The sequence below is a fragment of the Python bivittatus genome, unplaced genomic scaffold (assembly GCF_059951505.1).
Source record: "Python bivittatus isolate LINGU-HERP-01145 unplaced genomic scaffold, Pbiv_v1 ctg000160_np1212, whole genome shotgun sequence".
Lineage (NCBI taxonomy): Eukaryota > Metazoa > Chordata > Lepidosauria > Squamata > Pythonidae > Python > Python bivittatus.
The window spans coordinates 840,618-858,169 of record NW_028277076.1 but is presented as its reverse complement, the minus strand read 5'-3'; the positions used below and the strand labels follow the sequence as shown (position 1 = coordinate 858,169).

At 55.0% G+C, this 17,552-nt stretch overlaps 1 protein-coding gene across 4 annotated transcripts in view; it reads left to right on the top strand.

Annotated features, from left to right (window-relative positions):
• TTLL11 (tubulin tyrosine ligase like 11) overlaps positions 1 to 17,552 on the top strand; it is a 31,563-nt gene that overhangs the window by 224 nt on the left and 13,787 nt on the right. Inside the window, exons 1-6 of one of the 4 annotated variants that reach the window (XM_025175072.2) lie at positions 25 to 41; positions 6,902 to 6,998; positions 8,460 to 8,593; positions 10,862 to 11,437; positions 11,938 to 12,033; positions 12,692 to 12,819. In XM_025175072.2, coding sequence (XP_025030840.1) covers positions 8,462 to 8,593; positions 10,862 to 11,437; positions 11,938 to 12,033; positions 12,692 to 12,819 — 932 coding nt within the window. In that variant the 5' untranslated portion in view covers positions 25 to 41; positions 6,902 to 6,998; positions 8,460 to 8,461. Of the gene's footprint in view, positions 1 to 24; positions 42 to 3,107; positions 3,787 to 6,901; positions 6,999 to 8,459; positions 8,594 to 10,861; positions 11,438 to 11,937; positions 12,034 to 12,691; positions 12,820 to 17,552 lie in introns of those variants that run through there. The other 3 variants (XM_088146827.1, XM_088146829.1, XM_088146828.1) reach the window with 3 other exon arrangements.

The following is a 17,552-nucleotide window of genomic DNA, read 5'->3' as shown; positions in this document are numbered from 1 at the left end:
GCGTGTTGGCGGCTGAGGCGGAGGGCGCGGCGCTGTCCAAGGTACCAGCCGAGCGGGGTCGCCCGACCCGCGAGGCACCGGGTGGGGGGCTCAGGGCGGGCCAGAGGGGGGCCGTGCAGGGCGTCAGTCCGCCTCCCCGGTGACCTTTCGGGGGCTGCGCCCTTCAGGGCCCAAGCAGGGCAAACCGGACCCCTTTCCTGCCCCTTCCTTTTGCCTGTTCGTGCCAAGGTTTTTTTCAGTGAAACCTTTCTGAAGCAGTGCGAGAGTTGCAGGCTCTTTCGGAGGGGAGGCGTTTTCCGGTTTGGGGCTGGATTTGGTTTACAAGTCAAAACCGCCCCCCCGCCCCCCGCCCCCCATGTCGGGGCCTCAGAGCTGATCCTCTCACAAATTGCTTTCCTCGGTTGTGTTCATAGAGCCCCCTTAGCTAGGGTCCCCTGTTAACCCCAGAAGCTTGTTTTGTGTAATACACAACTGATCTCATGAGCTGGGATTGCACATCCATCAAGGCTGTTTGTCACTCTGTGGTTGATTATGTCATGAACCTCAACCCCCAGGCGCCGAGATTCAACCCTATTGCACATTGTTACTCTCTTAATTTGTTAACTCCCGTGTTCCTTCCGAGAGTCCTTGGAAATGAAAAATGCCCCTGCAATGAAGACTCGCAACCCTGCCCTGCTAGAAACAGCCAGTCTTTGTGCCTCCCTTGTAGGTCACTCCTGGTGGAGCCAAGGCACATCCCACCCAGTTTTGTGTGGAAACGTTTCCTGCTTTTTGTTTTAGGCCTTGGATGTGAAGGCTGTCTTTGCCGGACAGATGTCTTCCACTCAAAACATTTTTGCTTAAATGGTTGGACTCTAGCGAGTCTGCAAAACCTACCTAGGAAACGCCCTATAATTTAAAGTACATCCCATACTGTTTATGTTTCTCCAGATGCTAAACTAAATTTGGCCTTTGAGGACCCGGCCAAAATGGACGAGGCAGAGAGACGCTGCCATGCCCTGCCTCTTTCCTGCACCCATCGGGTTGCCCTCAGGAAACCGGAGAGGGTGCCCTGGTCACCCAGCAGAGCAAGCCATCATGGGATAGGCTTTGAGTGTATTGTGCAAATGAAGCCAGTTGTGGTTTCTTTGTACGAGCCAGTGACAGGAACGGGTGAACCCAAACATGAGCTGTCTTTGCAAACGGGGCTAAGCCATAATGTGGCCTGCACAATCTTATACAGGCAAGATTCAGGCATGCAGCAAAGTAAGTTTCCTTCTCTCGGCTCTCCTGCTCAGCTGGGGATCTGCCTGGGTGAATGCAGATCCCCAGCTGGGCTCGGCCAGCAATCAGCAGCTGCTTGTTTTCACTGGTCCCCTGGCACCACAGGTGGGTGAGGCCCGGAGGTCTGCTCCCGGCAAGCCATGGCCCGTGACTGGCAGGCCATGGGGTATGCAGGTTTGTGGTGACCCTCTGCAGGGGAAACAGCAGCTTTGTCGAAACATGTCTCGAAGGAGATGATTTCTCCATGAAGGAAAGTTGTGCAACTCCAGCGCTTTCTGCTCTGCTGCCCTATGGCCCCCTCAGGGCTTATGGGTTTTCACAGAGGCGTGGTGACTTCCTCCCCCTGTGTAGGAGCAGGAGGCCCAGATGCAAATCCTCAAGGACCTGGTGGTGTGTGAGGGGGCTGCCCGGGTAGTCCAGTCTGGCCTGGGAAGGAAGAGACTGACACCCAGGCCTGTCCGCCCACCTGCCCCCCTCCCATCTTTTTGTGGACCCCTCCTTTGAGGGAAGTGTCTGCTGACACTTGCAGATGAGCGCCCAATCTAAGGATGAGCTCTCTCAGGGTGCCCATGCTCATAGGGTTAGTCACCCGAGTTCTAATCCGCCCAGCTGAGGTGTATTGGGGAGATTTCTAAGTTACTTAACTACTGAAAAGCAAAGGGAAAAAAACATTACTTTGATAGCCTGGGGAAGAGATCACGGAGCATAAAATAGCACTTATCCCAATACAATGCAGGCACTTAACATCAAAAACTACCAGGGGTAGCCTTTGCATGACACAATTAACCTGGTTACCGAATTAACCCACTTACTGAATTTGCACAGTTACCACCAATCAAGCTTGTTGTGCAAACGCAGCTGTTAACTCTTGAACCGACCTGCTGAAGTGCCGTTGGGTGAACACGGCTCTTTGTTCTGCCCTCCCTCAAACCGGTTTCCGTTTCCCAGCAAACACAATGCCCTACTTCTTCTGGCCATGGAGGGCTTTCCTGGTTCCGGTTTTATCTTCCTTGTTAATTATTCGAGGGAGGGAGGGTGGGGAAGGACGCATTTTGCTGTTAGTAGCAGCACCCCCTGCAGGTCTTCTGGCTCCTGTTCTTGGCTGGATCTGTTTCCAGGCCTGATGGACAATTCAAGCCGGTGTTGGGGGCATCTTTATTTTTTAATTGCATTTCTACCTTGCGGGTGCGTGCATGGGGAAGCTTGAGGATGTCCCCCCCACACCCACCCTTTTTGTCTGCGGAAGAGCTCTGAGGCGGATCAGTGCGAGAGTGACTGGCCCAAGGCCCAGATGTGAGAGGCGCTCGAATGCAGTGGGAAGATGGCTGTTGACCTCTTGCCAAGCATGTTGCAAGCTGGCCCTGTCCCAAGGTGCAGGCTTGTCCTCCCGGCTTGAAGGCTAAAGAGAAGGGGACATCATAGCTGTTTGAAGCATGGAGAGAGATCCTTCTTTGAAAGAAGTAGAATCCTCGCGTTGCTCCTCTGACCTTCTGATATTGCTAATCCAAGAGCGGAGATGCGTAAGAGGCGTCTGACGCGCAGGACGCCTTGGAGAACCAGGTTCAAAATCCCTCCTTCTCATGAAACAAGCTGGATGGTTGGGGCCAGGCCTCCTCCCAGCTTAATCGCCCCCGAACGTTGTGGGGAAAGGGGAAGGGGCAGCCCCCTCCTCAGAGCACCCGGAGAGCGGCCAGTTTTTCTAGATAGCGGCCCTCCAGCCGCGGCCAGGCAGCAGGGCGGGCTGTCCAAAGGGGCGAGACGGAGAAGGCCCCCCCTCTCCTGGCATCCCCTCCACGGAGCTCCTCTGCCCTCGCCCCGCCCCATGTTAAAGGTGGGCCGGGGGTCCCCCCTCCGGCCGTAGGGCCTAGCGACCGGCTTTGCAGGGCCGCTGGGCTGGCGGCGAGGCCCTTCCGGGAGCCGCAGCCGGGCCGGCTTCCGAAGGCGAGGGCGGGCTCCGGGCTCCGGGCTCCCGCGCCTCGCCCTCGGAGCCAAAGAGGGGCGCGCGGGTAGCGCGCGGCGCGGTGCGGCGCGTCTGCCTCGTCCGGGCAACCAAGGGCGACGCCGGCCGGGGCGCGGGGCAGCTCCGGGGAGCATGCTCAGTCCCTGCCGGCGCCCGGTGGCGGCGGGAGCACAGCGGCCGGAGGAGGAGGAGGAGCCGCCGCCGGCCGGATGGAGCCGCCGCCGCCGCCTTCAGTCCAAGCTGCAATCGGAGGCGCCGCCCGCGCCCACCGGAGAGTCGGGGCCGGGGCCGGGGCCGGGGCGTTGGCGGCGGCGGCGTCGCTAGGGAGAGGGCCGAGCGCTCCAGCCGCGCCGCGGGGCCGGGCCGGGTGGCGAGACGGCGGGGCCGCGCAGCAGCCGCCGCGCGAGAGGAAGGGCCCGGGCGGCGGGGTCGCGCCCGCCGCGCCCCCGCGCCCCCGCCCGCGCGCCCGGCGCACCGCGCGCCCGGTCACGGTGGACAGCTCCAAGGCGCGCACCTCGCTGGAGGCGCTCAAGCTCAGCCTGCGCGAGCTGCGCTGGAAGGAGGTAGGCGCGCCGGCCGCGGGAGGGGCGGAGCGCGGGCCGCGCGCGTGCCTCGGGGACCCCGCGCCTCTCGGGGACCCCCTCCCGGCGCCCGGCGGAGGGAGGCAGGCTGCGGAAGGGAGGCCGGCAGGCAGCCGCGGCGGCGGCGGCGCTGCGGGGGCCGGCCGGGCCGTTCTGTCGGACCCTGGAGCCAGGGGCCGCGCTGGCTCGGCTTTGGTGGGAGGGGCCGCCCGGCGCGTCCGGAGGGCCTGCTTTGGGGAGTCTTCGGGGGCCGCCCCCCGCGCTGCAGCTGCCATCTCCTCTTCTCTCTCAGCGTCCACAGAGCGGTTTGTGACATCACTGAGCGGTGCCAGCAAGGCCTTTGTGGTGTCGACAGCCAGGACTGGGAGACAGGGCTAGGCACGGGTGGGGGGGAGGGGAAGGGTGCTTTCCCGTGGCTGCTTTTGCTGGGGGGGGGGTTGCCCAGGCTTCTGGCCACACCCAGAGCCCATCACCTAGAGCCACCCGTGGCAGGAATCCCCGCACGGGTTGGGCTCCCCCACTCAGTTGCCTCTCTTGGGTGGGCTTAGTGCCGGGACCCTTTTCCGTTCGTCTGGAAATGAGGGCGCCGCTGGTCAAGCCCCAGTAGCTGGGCCTCAGGCTGCTCGGATCTCTTCTGGGTCAGCTCCACGGTCACCTTGTGGTCCGTCTTCCTGCTTCCTCCGCACCCCAGATAGTGTTCCGTGAGTCTCAGGGGTGGATGGAGCTTCAGATCCAGAACCAGAAGGGGTCCTGGAGCCACGAAGCGCTCAGGACAGGAACCCAAATCCAGCCATCCCGACTGACGGCTGGCCATTCTCTGCTTGGCCACCACCTAGTGACGGAAGTCTCCTCCCCACACCGATAATCCATTTTCTCCCTAACTTTCAGCGGAATCTATCTTTTTCTGTCCCACGTTCTGGGATGAAGGGATCTTGACCATCCTTGCGATGCCACTTCCTTCCTTTAGCAGCTCGGTGCCCCCCCCCAGAAAACCTGACCCTGTCTTTTGGCCTCTCCTTAAAGGATGACTTCCAGAGTGACAGCCATCTGCACAGGCTTTCCAGGAAACACCCAAACTGACCCACAAGAAAAAAAAAAATATGCCTTGTAGTTAAGCACTACCTTCTTTAGGACCACAAGACTTCCTAAACGCTTTAGGCAAATCAAGGGATGGGGTAGAATCAGAAAATCGAGCTGTAATATGATCGTGTATCAGGGTCTGGGGGTGCTTCGCATCTCTTCAGCTTCTGGGAAAGTGAAGGATTTCAGCCCTTGCTAGCCAAAACTCTTCCAGTAACGTTGGAGAGGGGAGCAGGAGTAAGTCTGGCCAAAATGGGATTTTGTGCTAACGCGAGGTGTCACTGATTGGCTTGCCAAAATCATTTGCGAAGGTGTGAACCTTAGCCGTCCGTGCTAATCAGAGCGGACGGCACTTCTGAGAGGTCCGCCAAACCAATCGCTTTTGGAACAAGACGATACCTTCATCCGCTACCCTGCTTTGCAGGGTGTTATCAAGGAATTAATATAATTAGCTCTGAAGGCCACTGGTTAACTATAGATTCGCAACTCTGTGGCCAGGAGAGGGGGCTCTTGCCTTTCCAAAGGAAGCCAGTGAGCATAGGTGGCAGGAAGCGTGCGCTGAACCGGTGTGTTACTTTTAGAAACGGGGTGCTCGTTCATTTACACATTCGCTGTGGCAACTTTATGCATCACACACTCCTCTAACGTTACATGTGCGTGGAAATGGTGAGGGTTTCAGCTTCCCTGTTTCTTTATAAGCTCAAGCATCTAGTCCTCATGTTTTCCTCCAGACCGCTTTGATATATTTACTGCTGCACGGTTACACGGCTGCGACTGGTGCTGTCTGCGCCTTGAGCCATCAGTCTCCGGGTCTCCCTGGCTGCCTGCGGGTCAGCCTCGTGACTTTTTCCCATTGAAGGAAGAAGAAAAACTCCCTCTGTGTCAGGCTGCCAAATAAAGGAGAACAGGAACCAAGATGTGGAAAACAAACAGGCCAATTCAGTTGCTTTTCTCTGCCTGCCCCTTGTCCCTTTCTGCTTCTTTGAAGAGTCCTTCTTGGGGCTTATTCCAGAGTTAAGGAGCTGGTTGTGGGGACCGTCCTGTTGGCCTTGAGGAAGGGGCTGGGCGCTCGGGGACAAGTATCCTGTCTGTTCTGGTCAGCAAGCGCGCAGGCATCTGTCTTCCTGGCATCCTTCTAGCCCAGCTGCCCAGTCTCCATTTCCCATCCTATAATGGCGGCTTCGGCACACTTTTTCTTTGCGTTCTTTCGGTTGCGGAACTTCGGGACGTGTGAATATTAGCATCCTGGCAGTTCTCTGTCTGGGAGACGCAGATGGGACGAGCTCGTAAACCTGTGTGGAGCTGCGCCGCTGAAAATAAACAGCCCTTCTCCCGATTTATCTGTCTTCCAGGCCTCCTTCCTCCTGTGCCAGATGTTTTTCTCTCGCAGCCTGCCCCAATCTGGTGTTCTCCAGGTGTGTTGAACTACGACTCCCATGCTGGTTGGGAGTGATGGAAGGCGAGGTTGAACACACGTGGAAGGCAGCAGGTTGGGGGGAGGAGGCCTCCGAATTGCATTCCAGGTGTGCGTGGCGCAGAAGGAGGGATGGGGGGAGCTGGGCTGTCGCCGGCTTGGTTGCCTGCAAACAGGCCTTTCATAGGTTCCCCGTTGGGCGTCTTCGCTTCCCACCCCACCCACCCCCGTCTCAAGGCGTCAGGCAGCGAGTCGCAGATCCCCCTTCTCTGTTGCTGTTGTTGGCGGTTGTGGGTGTCACCTTCCCCATTAAGCAGGGGAGAATGAACGCACGCACGTGCTCAATTAGTGCGTTAATGAATTGTTTTCTCTCTCCCGTAGCCGGCTGTTGACGAAGCTGAGGTTTTTGATGCTTTCCGTTTTCCTTGTTCATTCCTTTTTTTTAAAAAAAGGAGCAACGCCCGAGGAATGTTTGCAGAATATCTCCCTCTTCCTATGTGCCATCTTTGCCAAATACTAAGTGAAAGAGAGAGGGGGTGTTTGTGGGCGTGGGGAACTCTGGCTAAGTTGCGTTTTTGTGTTTCTCTCTTCCACTGTGTCCAGTTCCCATTTGGTCGCCGTTTGCCCTGCGACATCTACTGGCACGCTGTCTCGTTTCACGACAATGCCATTTATTCTGGCCAGGTCAACAAATTTCCAGGTAATTGACCTTTGATGCGAACTGGGGTTGGCTTTGCAAAAATGACGAGCGCGGGGGCCATGGCTCGGTCTGCTGAAAAGTTGGACGCGGGATGATCCTGTTTCACAGCACACAGAGAGACCCTCTAGGCCGGCTGCCACTTCCTCTCTGAGTTCTGCAAGGTTCATAAGCGTTGGGTTATGTCTGGGCTGGTCATTTTCTAGCAGGGAGGGGGAGAAAATGTTTTTTAGTGTTCTAAATGTCCACCGGTGAATTGTTCCCCCCTCCCTAAAATCTCTTGGTGGTTGATCCTTCTTGTGGATGCATATTCTAATGGGGTGAACTTAGAACACCGTTTCTGGACAGAAGGCGTGCCCAAATCATTGACTCTGTACCGCTAATAAACATTTCCCACTTCTTGATCTTGCTGGAAACAATACGCGTCCCTCAGTGCACCAGCCAAAGCAGTTCTGTCTTTTTCTTCTGCCGAAAGAGATTTCTCCAATGGGCAATTTTCTTTTAAGCGCGGAGGAATTTAACACAACCTTTCCTTGATATCAGGGCCATTAAACTTCTTAAAGCTCCCTTATTTCTCATTAATCTCTTCCTGAATCCAGCTAAGGAAGGACTGCATTACTGGCTCATCACCGTTCCTGCTTCCCCTTTATTGTGCTATACAAGGATCTATAAAAATATGTTCCCTGGGATCAAACTGGCAAAGAGGCAGCCCCTTCCAAGGGTAATTAAACTCCAAGGTTTGGTTTTCCTCCTGGCGGCAAAGCGTGCACCACTCCGCTGCTCCTCTCACGCTCGGAAGAGAGTCTTCAGCAGTAGCCAAGCCCTACTTCAGGGGTCCTTTTAATGAAAAGCAGGGGAGTCTTTTAAAATCACGCCGGCCGGTCAATATGTGATAAATTGAGCCATGCACATTTCTCCTGTGGTGGCACAAACAAGCTCCTTGCATACTTAGAAGTTTATCCTGCTGTGAAAGTTTACTCCTTGTTAGGTATGTTTAGGATTCTAGTTTCAGAGAAATAAAATGGAACAGTCCCTTGTACCCAATTATTATGGCCAGGGCCTGCAGGCTCCTTCCATGATGGGGAAGCCTGTGCCTTTTAAGCTTCCCTATGTTTAATTTATCCTGATGTTAATCAGCTTAATAACTGGGGTTCTCTGGGCAGTTTATAAACCGTATACTCAAACAGGTAAACAATGCAAAAAAATAAAATAAAATGCTAGGTTGCCAGCCAGGAACAGGTAATCAAAGGTCAAAAAAGCCACTCTCCAACTGTAACGCAGGGACTGAGTTGAAGGGCCTGGACGTGACCCGTTCAATGGCTGTAACTCAGCCTTCCCCTCTCTGGTGTCCCGTGAGCGTCTTGGCTTTCAGTCCCGTCGTCCCAGGCACCTGGTTGGGCATCCTGGGCAGGGTAGTCTCAGCTGGGAAGTGCCCTTGCTCACGCTTCCTCCCCTCTCCATCAGGCATGACCGAAATGGTGCGGAAGGTCAACCTGAGTCGTGCCATGCGGACAATGCAGGAGCTCTTCCCGGAGGAGTACAACTTCTACCCCCGTTCCTGGATCCTCCCGGACGAGTTTGCCATCTTTCTCACCGAGGTAGGAGGCTCTTTGACTTGGCCAGCAGCTTTTGCTGTGGGCGCAAAGGCCTGGGGAGGGGCGTTCTTCACTAGTACGGATTAATGCCAGCCTGCCCCTTCCTCTGGGCGCCCCTCCCAAGCCCCAGGAACCGTGCCGAGCTGTTGTGTTCCCTGGAGGGATTTGTCCTGGTGGAGAGAAGCTCCCTGAGGTTGCCCAGAAGGGGGATTGGACCTGCCTTGGGGCCAACACATCGCTGCCGGCCTGCCCTTCTGGAATCCGGGGCACCCTGGTGGGTCCAGCTGCTGTCCAAGTGGAAGACCCATCTCTGGCTCAGAAGTATCGATGGCGCTGAGAAACTGACAGGGTGCTTTGGGGGTAGGCTCGCTCAAGCGTCCAGATCACTGTGTTCTTCCTTCCACACTTCACCCATTAAAAATGCTCCCAAATCCAGGGCTGCGCCCGACTCTGTGATCCGCTCTCCGGGCGTGACAGGAGAGGTTTTGCCATGCAGCGTCCACTGGCCAGCCTTTGCAGGGCACCCTTGGGGCAAATCCCCGAGGCCGCCGAGGCCCCACCCTTCCTATAAGCAGAGCGGGCCCCACCCCTGGCAGGCTTTGATGCAGCAAACAGCAGATGGCCGATAAAACAGCCCCACATATGGTCTTCCATCTGTGTTGGAAGGAAACGTACACTCTGGTTAGCCAACACCAGGTTCAGTGCTGTTTTTACGGATGTTGAAAAGAAGGGGAAGCCGGTCCTGTGAAGCGGAAGATTTGGGGAGCTGCTCTTTGTGGCCATTTCACAGATTCTTCTCCCTGACTTTGGACGTTGTGCTGACAGGGTGCCACAGGGCAGGACGGAGGAAAACGTGGGTTTAAGAGATGCCCAGAAGTTCTTCTCAGTTTCTGAAGAAGCAGCCTTGGGCTTCCCAACAACTCCACCAGTGGGGGCATAGCTCTTTGCCAGAGTTTAGTTCTTCTGGCCACAGTGGGAGACGTGCTCTGCTCAGAAATGTCCGATGGGACCTGTGCTCCCCACTTTCATGTTCTCCTGCTGCAAATTAAGTGGGGATCCATTTTTTGGCTTCCGTTCTTCCTTGTGCCCATATCTGCACTCTCACTTTGCTTCTGGTTGAGGGCTGGGTCCGTAATTCGTAGCCAGTGCCTTGGGTTGGATAGTTTGTCCGAAAAACTAAGATATTTGCCATTTCCCTTCGGATGGATTCCTGAGCCTGTCCACCAGGGGGCAGCACACATCACACTGAGACTTTCCTGGGCCCATCTAAGGGTGTTGAATGCCCCCAGCTCGAAAGCTGATTAAAATAGCTGCGGGAGCCGTGCTGGTCCCTAAGAAGGCAAAGACCCTCAAAATCTGGGTGCTGAAAGTGGGCAAAAGTTTTGTAATGTTTCATGCTCAGGCCTCAATATTTTCACAGCTATTTGCCAAAACCTGTGAGTTTTGGGGTGCTTGCTGTAAGGCATCCCACCCTCCAATGGATGGAGTCTCCCTCCGTGGTGGTAATAGAAAACCAGCCAGCTAAAAACAATAAATAGAAAACCAGCTAAAAAAAAGAAGAGGCCAGCTTGCAAGACCCTGGGGCAACTTGCCACCCACAGCTTTGCAAGGCTGATGTTTTAATCCAGGTTTCTTCTCCTTCCATTTTTTGGTGTCTTGCAGCCAGAAGCCCATGAGAAGTCTCCTTGCACACACTCTGAGGTTTGGCAGGTCCTTGGTAGATCTTCCTTGGTAGGTCCTGCTCTAGCCCCCAACCAAGCAGATTGACCCGCTCTTGAGGGATGCGCAAGTGTGACCCCATGGTGCAGCTGAGTCTGAAACTGGCAAGGCTCCAGGCACCAGATTTCTCTCTCAGTTGCCCCATGTCTCCTGTTGGACCCACAGCTCGCTTTTAAGAGTCTCACCTCCAGCGCCACTACCTCCTTTCCAAACCTTCTGGGAGGATGGAAAGCGGGAGCTCGCTTGGAGCTGCTGAAATAGCCACAATCTTGGATGGCTGATGTGTCCCAGCAACCCATCGTAGGATCCCGGAATATCGGGAGCCACGAAAACATTGTTCCCCTAACTCCCCACACCTGCGTTCAGCTGAGATGTAGGCACGGATGGATCTGACATCCCTGTTCAGCCCTGAAGTTCCTGCAGCGACCGTGAGTCAGTCTCTCCCACCGCTTAAAAGATTGCGCTATGCCAGGCTTAAAAGGCGAATCCGGTTTGCTGCTCGGAAGAGCAGAAGGCGTTTAAGGACTCCTCCTCCTCTTGCTTCCCCGTCAGGTAAACCTAATGAAAGAGAGCAACCCCAGGTGGAGGCCCACCTTCATAGTGAAGCCCGACGGAGGTTGCCAGGGGGACGGCATTTACCTCATTAAGGATCCCACCGAGATCCGGATGATGGCGAACCTGCAGAGCAGGCCAGCGGTGGTCCAGGAGTACATGTCCAAGCCGTTCCTGATCGACAAGCTGAAGTTCGACATCCGTCTGTACGTCCTGCTGAAGTCGCTGGATCCCCTGGAGGTCTACATCGCCAAGGACGGGCTCTGCCGGTTCTGCACCGAGCCCTACCAGGAACCGGCTCTGAGGAACCTACACCAGGTGTACATGCACCTGACCAACTATTCGCTCAACATCCACAGCGGGAACTTTGTCCACTCGGACAGCGGCAACACCGGGAGCAAGCGGATGTTTTCCAGCATCCTCGACAAGCTGTCGTCCGGCGGCATTGACATCCGGAAGGTCTGGTCTGATATCATTTCACTGGTCGTCAAGACCGTGATCGCCATCGTCCCCGAGCTGAAGGTGTTCTACCAGTCTGATATTCCCGCTGGGAAGCCGGGGCCTTCTTGCTTTCAGGTGAGTCCAAAGTATGCTGAGAGGACTCGGGGAATCAACCATGGGTCATGCTCTGGAGAGTTGTGGGTCAGGCGTGGGTCGCGGCTTCCCTACCCCCCAGCCCCTGCCTTGGGGTCTGGGGTTGTGCAGGCTGCAAAAGGGTCCCCCCGCTTCGCCATGCTGTAAAAGGTTAGGTGGGCCAGCCCTTTGTGTTTTCCAGGTTCCTCTCCGAGCAGAGGTTGCCACCGGGGGTTACTGTAACCCTCGATTAGGGGTGCCTGCAGAGATCCAATGGGCACCTCCGAGTTCTCCCTGGGACGCAGCTCCAGGATTCCTCCCCTAACCCTTGGCTGCTAAGCTTGTGGGCACCAGCAGAGCCCCTCAGGCCCAGGTCTTTGGGGCAGCTGAGTTTTGGGCTGAGTTCCTTAGAGTCTGAAAGGGCGCCCTGAAAACGGTTTCATTCCGTTCTTCCGTTTCTTTGAAAGAGTTGGGGAGAAACTGTTGCTTTCTCTTCTCCAAAGATTTTAGGGTTTGACATCCTGCTGATGAAGAATCTGAAGCCGATATTGCTGGAAGTCAATGCCAACCCCAGTATGAAAATTGAACACGAGCGGGAGGTGAGCGCCGAGCCCTGGGCACTCTCTAACCCAGTGTTTCTCCACCTTGGCAGCTTTAAGATGGGTGGACTTCAACTCCCAGAATTCCCCAGCCAGCACAGCTGGCTGGGGAATTCTGGGAGTTGAAGTCCACCCATCTTAAAGCTGCCAAGGTGGAGAAACACTGCTGTAGCCTCTTTCTAGCCAAGGCAGATGTGGACCTCCATGCCTCCACCCGTGCCCCCAACCCTCCGGGGCATCTTGGCCAGCTGCTAGCTAGCTACCTCCCTCTCTCAAATACCCCTTCTCTTCTGTGGAGCAAGCTGAGCAAAACGCCGGGATTTGAGATGGTCTTTTCACCCTCACCTTTTTTTTTCCTGTTAAACTTGCTCATAGCAGACGGGAAGGTGAATTAGATTTGGGAAGCTCGGGCGGTTTCCCGAAGAGAGCCCCGAAGGCTTCGTGGCCAATTGGGACGAGGCATTTAAACTTTGCGGGTCTGTTCAAAACAGCTCCCGGCAGGAGTGTTTACAGCCAGAGATCGGTGCCACGGTGGTCTCCGTTAAGCTCAAAGTCCAGCGCGTGAACTGGCTGGGTTGGATTAACCTCTGTCTTTAGGGGAAGAGCTGAGTTGCCGCAGAGCGCTGCTGCTTATCAGCGTATCTCTCGGGTTTTCAAGGTTTCTCCAGGAGTTATAGAATACATTCCCAGCCCTGTGGATGAAGAAGTCAAAGTTGCCATCATCCGCGATACCCTTCGCTTAGTGGATCCTCACAAGAAGAAGAAGGAGCAGGTGGCCCAGGCTTCGTAAGTGTGTTGGGATGCCCAGGCGAGCCTCCCCCATCGCTTTAAGCACTTAAGCATTGCTCCGAACCCTTCGGGGCTGAGACAGCCAGAATCCTGCTCTTCGGCTTGCAGTCTGTGCACCCGTGTAAACCACTCCAGCGCATTTTCTTCCACTTGCACAGCTTTTTTTCCTGTCCCTTTCCACCCCCCTTTACTATTTTCAGGGTTGCCAGTGACAGCTTGGGCCTCTGCGGTTCCAACAGGCGTGGACTGTCCCCTCCCGTTTATTTCTCCAAAACCTGAGAGTCTTGTAACCAAAAATATCAGATTGCCATCTTGAGGGAGATGCGTGTCCTTCGCCCCAGAGCTGCTTCTGCTCACCTTCCCTTACTTGGTTGCCCTGGTTTTTCCATCTCAGTCTGGCCTGTTTCCAAGCTGCGTGGGAAAAGTACCCCCCAGACAGATTTTGGGATAAGCAGGAGGGTGCAAGAGGCAAAGGGTGGCGTGCCCCGCAGAGCGGCATACGGGGTTGGCCAGGCTCTTACCTGTTGCCTCAGAGCTTCGGCAGGTGAGCCTCTTCCAGCTCTGCCAACTTCAGGGGTTTAATTACCAGCCCCTTCCCCTTTCTCTGCCCCCTCCCCCACCCCCAGGCCTATTTTCATTTTAATAACCCTCTCCCTTCTTAATCATTTGCACTTCCTGTTCTACATCATTTTGATTCCTGGGCCTGGCTGCTGATAAAATCCCGCTGTCGTGGTTCTGCATATCCATCCAGGATGAAGAGCCACATGGCTGGGCTGGTGATGAATTACTGATTCGGCCCAGGCTGATCTATGTGGAAAGCGTGTGCGAGGCAGACACAGGCGCTCACTCCAAGCAGGCACACACGCGCACACACCCCGCTTGCCACAGTAGGGCTCTGCCATTTCCAAAGAGAAATTCATCTCCCAGTAGGAAAAAAGAAACAGAGACGCATCTCTTTTTCCCTCTCTCTGGAAAACTGCTGAGAAGCAAGCTGGCCCTCGCAGACAAAAGCCGCCGCGGTTAAGCATTTACAATGAGCTGCCAAAGGAAGAGTCTCGGTGGTGGAGGGGAGACCCCCCCACCCCCTTCCAGGACCGTGGAGAGTCTCGTGTGATTTATTTTCAGATCACCCATAACCGAGGCGGGAACGCACGCGGGAGGCAACCGATCCTGCCGTCAGAATTAAAGCAGTGAAATTAAGGCCATCATTCATGAGAAATAATCAGACGGAGAACCGGTGGTCCTCACGTGCTGCTGAACTACAGCGCCCAGCCGCCCCAGCCGAGGCTGCTGGGACTTGTACTTCAGCGGCTTCTGGGTGGGTCCCCTGAACTAAACTTTCAGCCAGGAAAAAGGATTCCGCTCCGCAGATTTTACAAGGCAGGAGGCTGAATTGGGCTCCTGTGTCTCTCGCTCGCGCAGCAAGCGGAGACTGAAGATGGGTTTTGCGCTCAGATCTTAACTGCCAGCGGGCTGTTTGGGTTGGGGGAATGCATGTGCTTTCCCCCAACCCAGGTGAAGGGAAGAATGCTTTTTTTTCTCCTTCTGGAAGGCTTTTAGTCCAAGTCGGGGAGGGAGAGGAGGCTGCCCCGGCTTTCCGAATCATCTTCCTCCTCCTCATCATCATTAGCCGTGGAGTTGGTCAATCTGCTGGCGTTTTAATTAGAAGACCTGTTTTTCTCCTCTCTGCCTGCCTGGGCTCCAGATGGCTTTTGAAGATCCTGTCCCACCATCCTGCCCTCCTAATGATTCTGCCTCCCCGTCGTGCAGAAAGGAAATATTTGAGTTCTGCTTTATTAGCGCTTATTAGCCTGGAGAAGAGTCGGGCTTCCGTTTTGCTTCCTCCGCCCCCCCCACTTCTCTCTTCCTTCCTTTTCTTGGTTTTATTTTGACAACTGGCATCAAGAAGAAGACCTGCTTTTAGTCACCCAGGTCAGTTGTTCAACAACACTGGGGCTTTTTTTCTAAAGGAGACCCGCGTGCAGAACTTGCTCGCCTGTCTTAGGGAGCAGGCGGGGATGTGTCCTTGGGCTCTGCAGGTGGAGAGTTGACTAGCCTAGGCTGATCCACCTGCAAATACCCTGCTGCCAGGGCCCAGGGGCCTCCTGCAGCCCCCCCAGCTCCGCCATCTTGCAAACAGTCCTGCACTGCCTTTGGAAAACGGGACACCTGCGTCATCCTTGCCACTGGAAGCTGAGAGGTGCCACTGGGCCCTCACCTGGAAATTAATTGACCCCCCCCCCGTCTCTCCCAGTTTTGCACTCGTTGGGTTAGCCAGACAGAACCTTCATCCTCAAGAGCAGTTTACCTTTGAATACAAGGAGGGCTCTTGGTGCTTTCGTAAGCCTCCGTATGCGTTTAGAAACAGGATGCCAAATTAAGCCTCTCTTTGGTCTCTTCCAGAGATTAGGAGAGCCGCTGAATAGAGTGGGACTGAAAGATGTGCTGGAGACAGAGACCGCCTTGTCCTGTTTGTTTGTTTTTCGGAAATGGCTTGATTTAAAAGACGCCTCCCCCCTTTCCTGCTGGGAATAAGTCCTCTCCCCTGCCTCGGCACATTTCTTTCTTCTGCAGTTTCTCTCTCCGTCTTTTGCAGAGCAAGAATTGCCCGGAGCAAGCAATAAAACGAACGCTTCTTTTCGTGTTCGTTTATACACTCAAGCTGATAACGCTGCCCCTGCCTCTTCCATTTCAAGCATAATTTATTCCGTGGGTCTGGGCGGGGGGTACGTGGTGCTGCTTGCTGTTCACACGCTGTATTCTCTTGGGACTCCCCAGGCTGCCGCTGGGCAGCTCCGCACCGGCTAATCTCACTCCTGCAAACCGGTTTGCTGTTGGGTGGGAAGGATTCAGAAGGGCGTCGTGGCCAGGGCAGCTTCGGGTCCAGGGCGCTGGCCCTCCCTGTGTGTTCAGGAGAGTCCTTGGATTGGTTAGAAGGATTTTGAAAGAGATCCGTGGATCAGCTGAGCACGTGGTTGGAGGTACCAGGCCCGTTGGGCCCTGGGCAGCCCCCAGAAAGGGCGAGCCAGGAGTGGGTTATCTTGTGGCCCCCGCTCAGATCTCCTGGGGCTTGGACTGCGTTTGCCATCTCAAGACACAGACAGACACCGTCAGGCGCAGGGTCTTCTGTCTACCCTCCTGCTTCCACCAGGACAGCAATCGGCGTAATGGCTCTCTGAAGTGCGAGAGCGGGACGAAGGCGGTTGTGTTCCCAGCGTGCTCCTTCCTTTGTCCGCCCCATGCTCAGGGGTCCCCAAATCTCGCCTTTCCCACCAGCGCATCTGCTGCAAGGCAGACGGGCTCCTGGGCCCCGCAGAGTGGCACTCTTCCTCCCCTCGCAAAGACCCCGTGGGCGTCAATCCAGCAGCCGCTTCCTTTTTTATTGCGTCTGCCTCGCTAGCAGTTTTAACGGCCCTAAGAAATCCCATTGTGGGGAGTTGTCAAGCCTGCCTGGAGATTGGGGTAGAAAGACCATCAAGTGTAAATTAACAGGTATGGGAGATTAAGCCTCGTAAACAGACACTCCCCAGGCTTTTGGATAAAATTAAAATTCTGTTTGGAAACCCGGCTTGCGTGTTCATCGGCTTGATGCCCCGTTTTCCCCCAACCCATGGAAGAGATTAGGGGGCTGTTTTGCAGAATTTTGAGTGCGGCTGTCCAACCCTGCAGTGTGCAGATGTGCTCAGTTGGCCACGTTGTGGCACAATGAAAACTGGCTGTAGGTTGGTTGGTGGCAATTAAGAAGTACCGCTCACCTCTTTGCTTGGTTTAGAGTAAACTGTACTGTTTATTGTGGTTTGGGGAAGGATGACTACTGAGGACCTTCTACCAGCACACGTGATATTTGGGGGGGGAGGAAGAAATGGTGACCTATTTGTGTTTGCCCGTCATCTGTACACAATCCAGGCTGCTGAGATGCTGTGAAGTGTTGGTCAACGTTCATTGGCGGTCATGGAGAAACTCAACCAGCCAACTTCACAAACCATCTTTCTCTGCAGCCCCTGGTGGAACATGTAGCCCGTCCAATTTGTTGATCACTTCTGAGTTGGCTTCTGCTTGGTTCTGTGTTCCACATACTCTTTTTTTACCCATCTTGTATTGGCCTTAACTCCTCTGGCATTAACTCTCTTTCCCCTTTCCCAACGTCCCAGCATCACCGAGGGCTCCAGGTTGGGGAAGACAGTTTCCCTTCTCATTGGGGTGAGGGCCCACCTCAAGAGCAGGCCGCTTGGTCTGCCCGCCAGTGAAGGCGGCCCTCAGGACCTCGACGCTTTTGGGCTTCGCAATGGCCCTTTGGGCCCCTGTTACCCACTTGTAAATCTCAGCTCGAAGCCTTTAATTAGCAGCTGGAAATGTAGCGGGGGGGAGCGAAAAGAACAGGCGTATTAGCATAAAGATTAAGTGCCCTGAGAATGAAGAGGATCTGGTGCAGATAGGAGGAAAGCATTAATAAATTAGTAATCATGTATAAAAGATAAGCCGTCTTTGGGATGTTGAAAAGCTTGGCTCAAATTGAAATTCCTGCTCTCGAGTCTTCACACACGTGCCCATTCCTTCTCCCCCCACAAGTTGCTAATATTTTCTCCACGTGTGATCCCTCCTGGATGAAAAAGTCTGTCCGGAGTCCCAGAATTAGGGAAATGAAGGTGTGCAAGTCAGACATTAGTATGTAAACAGAGAGCTGGTTTTTAAGCTGGGGCACCCCCCCCGAGAGCCCTCCCCTGCCTTTG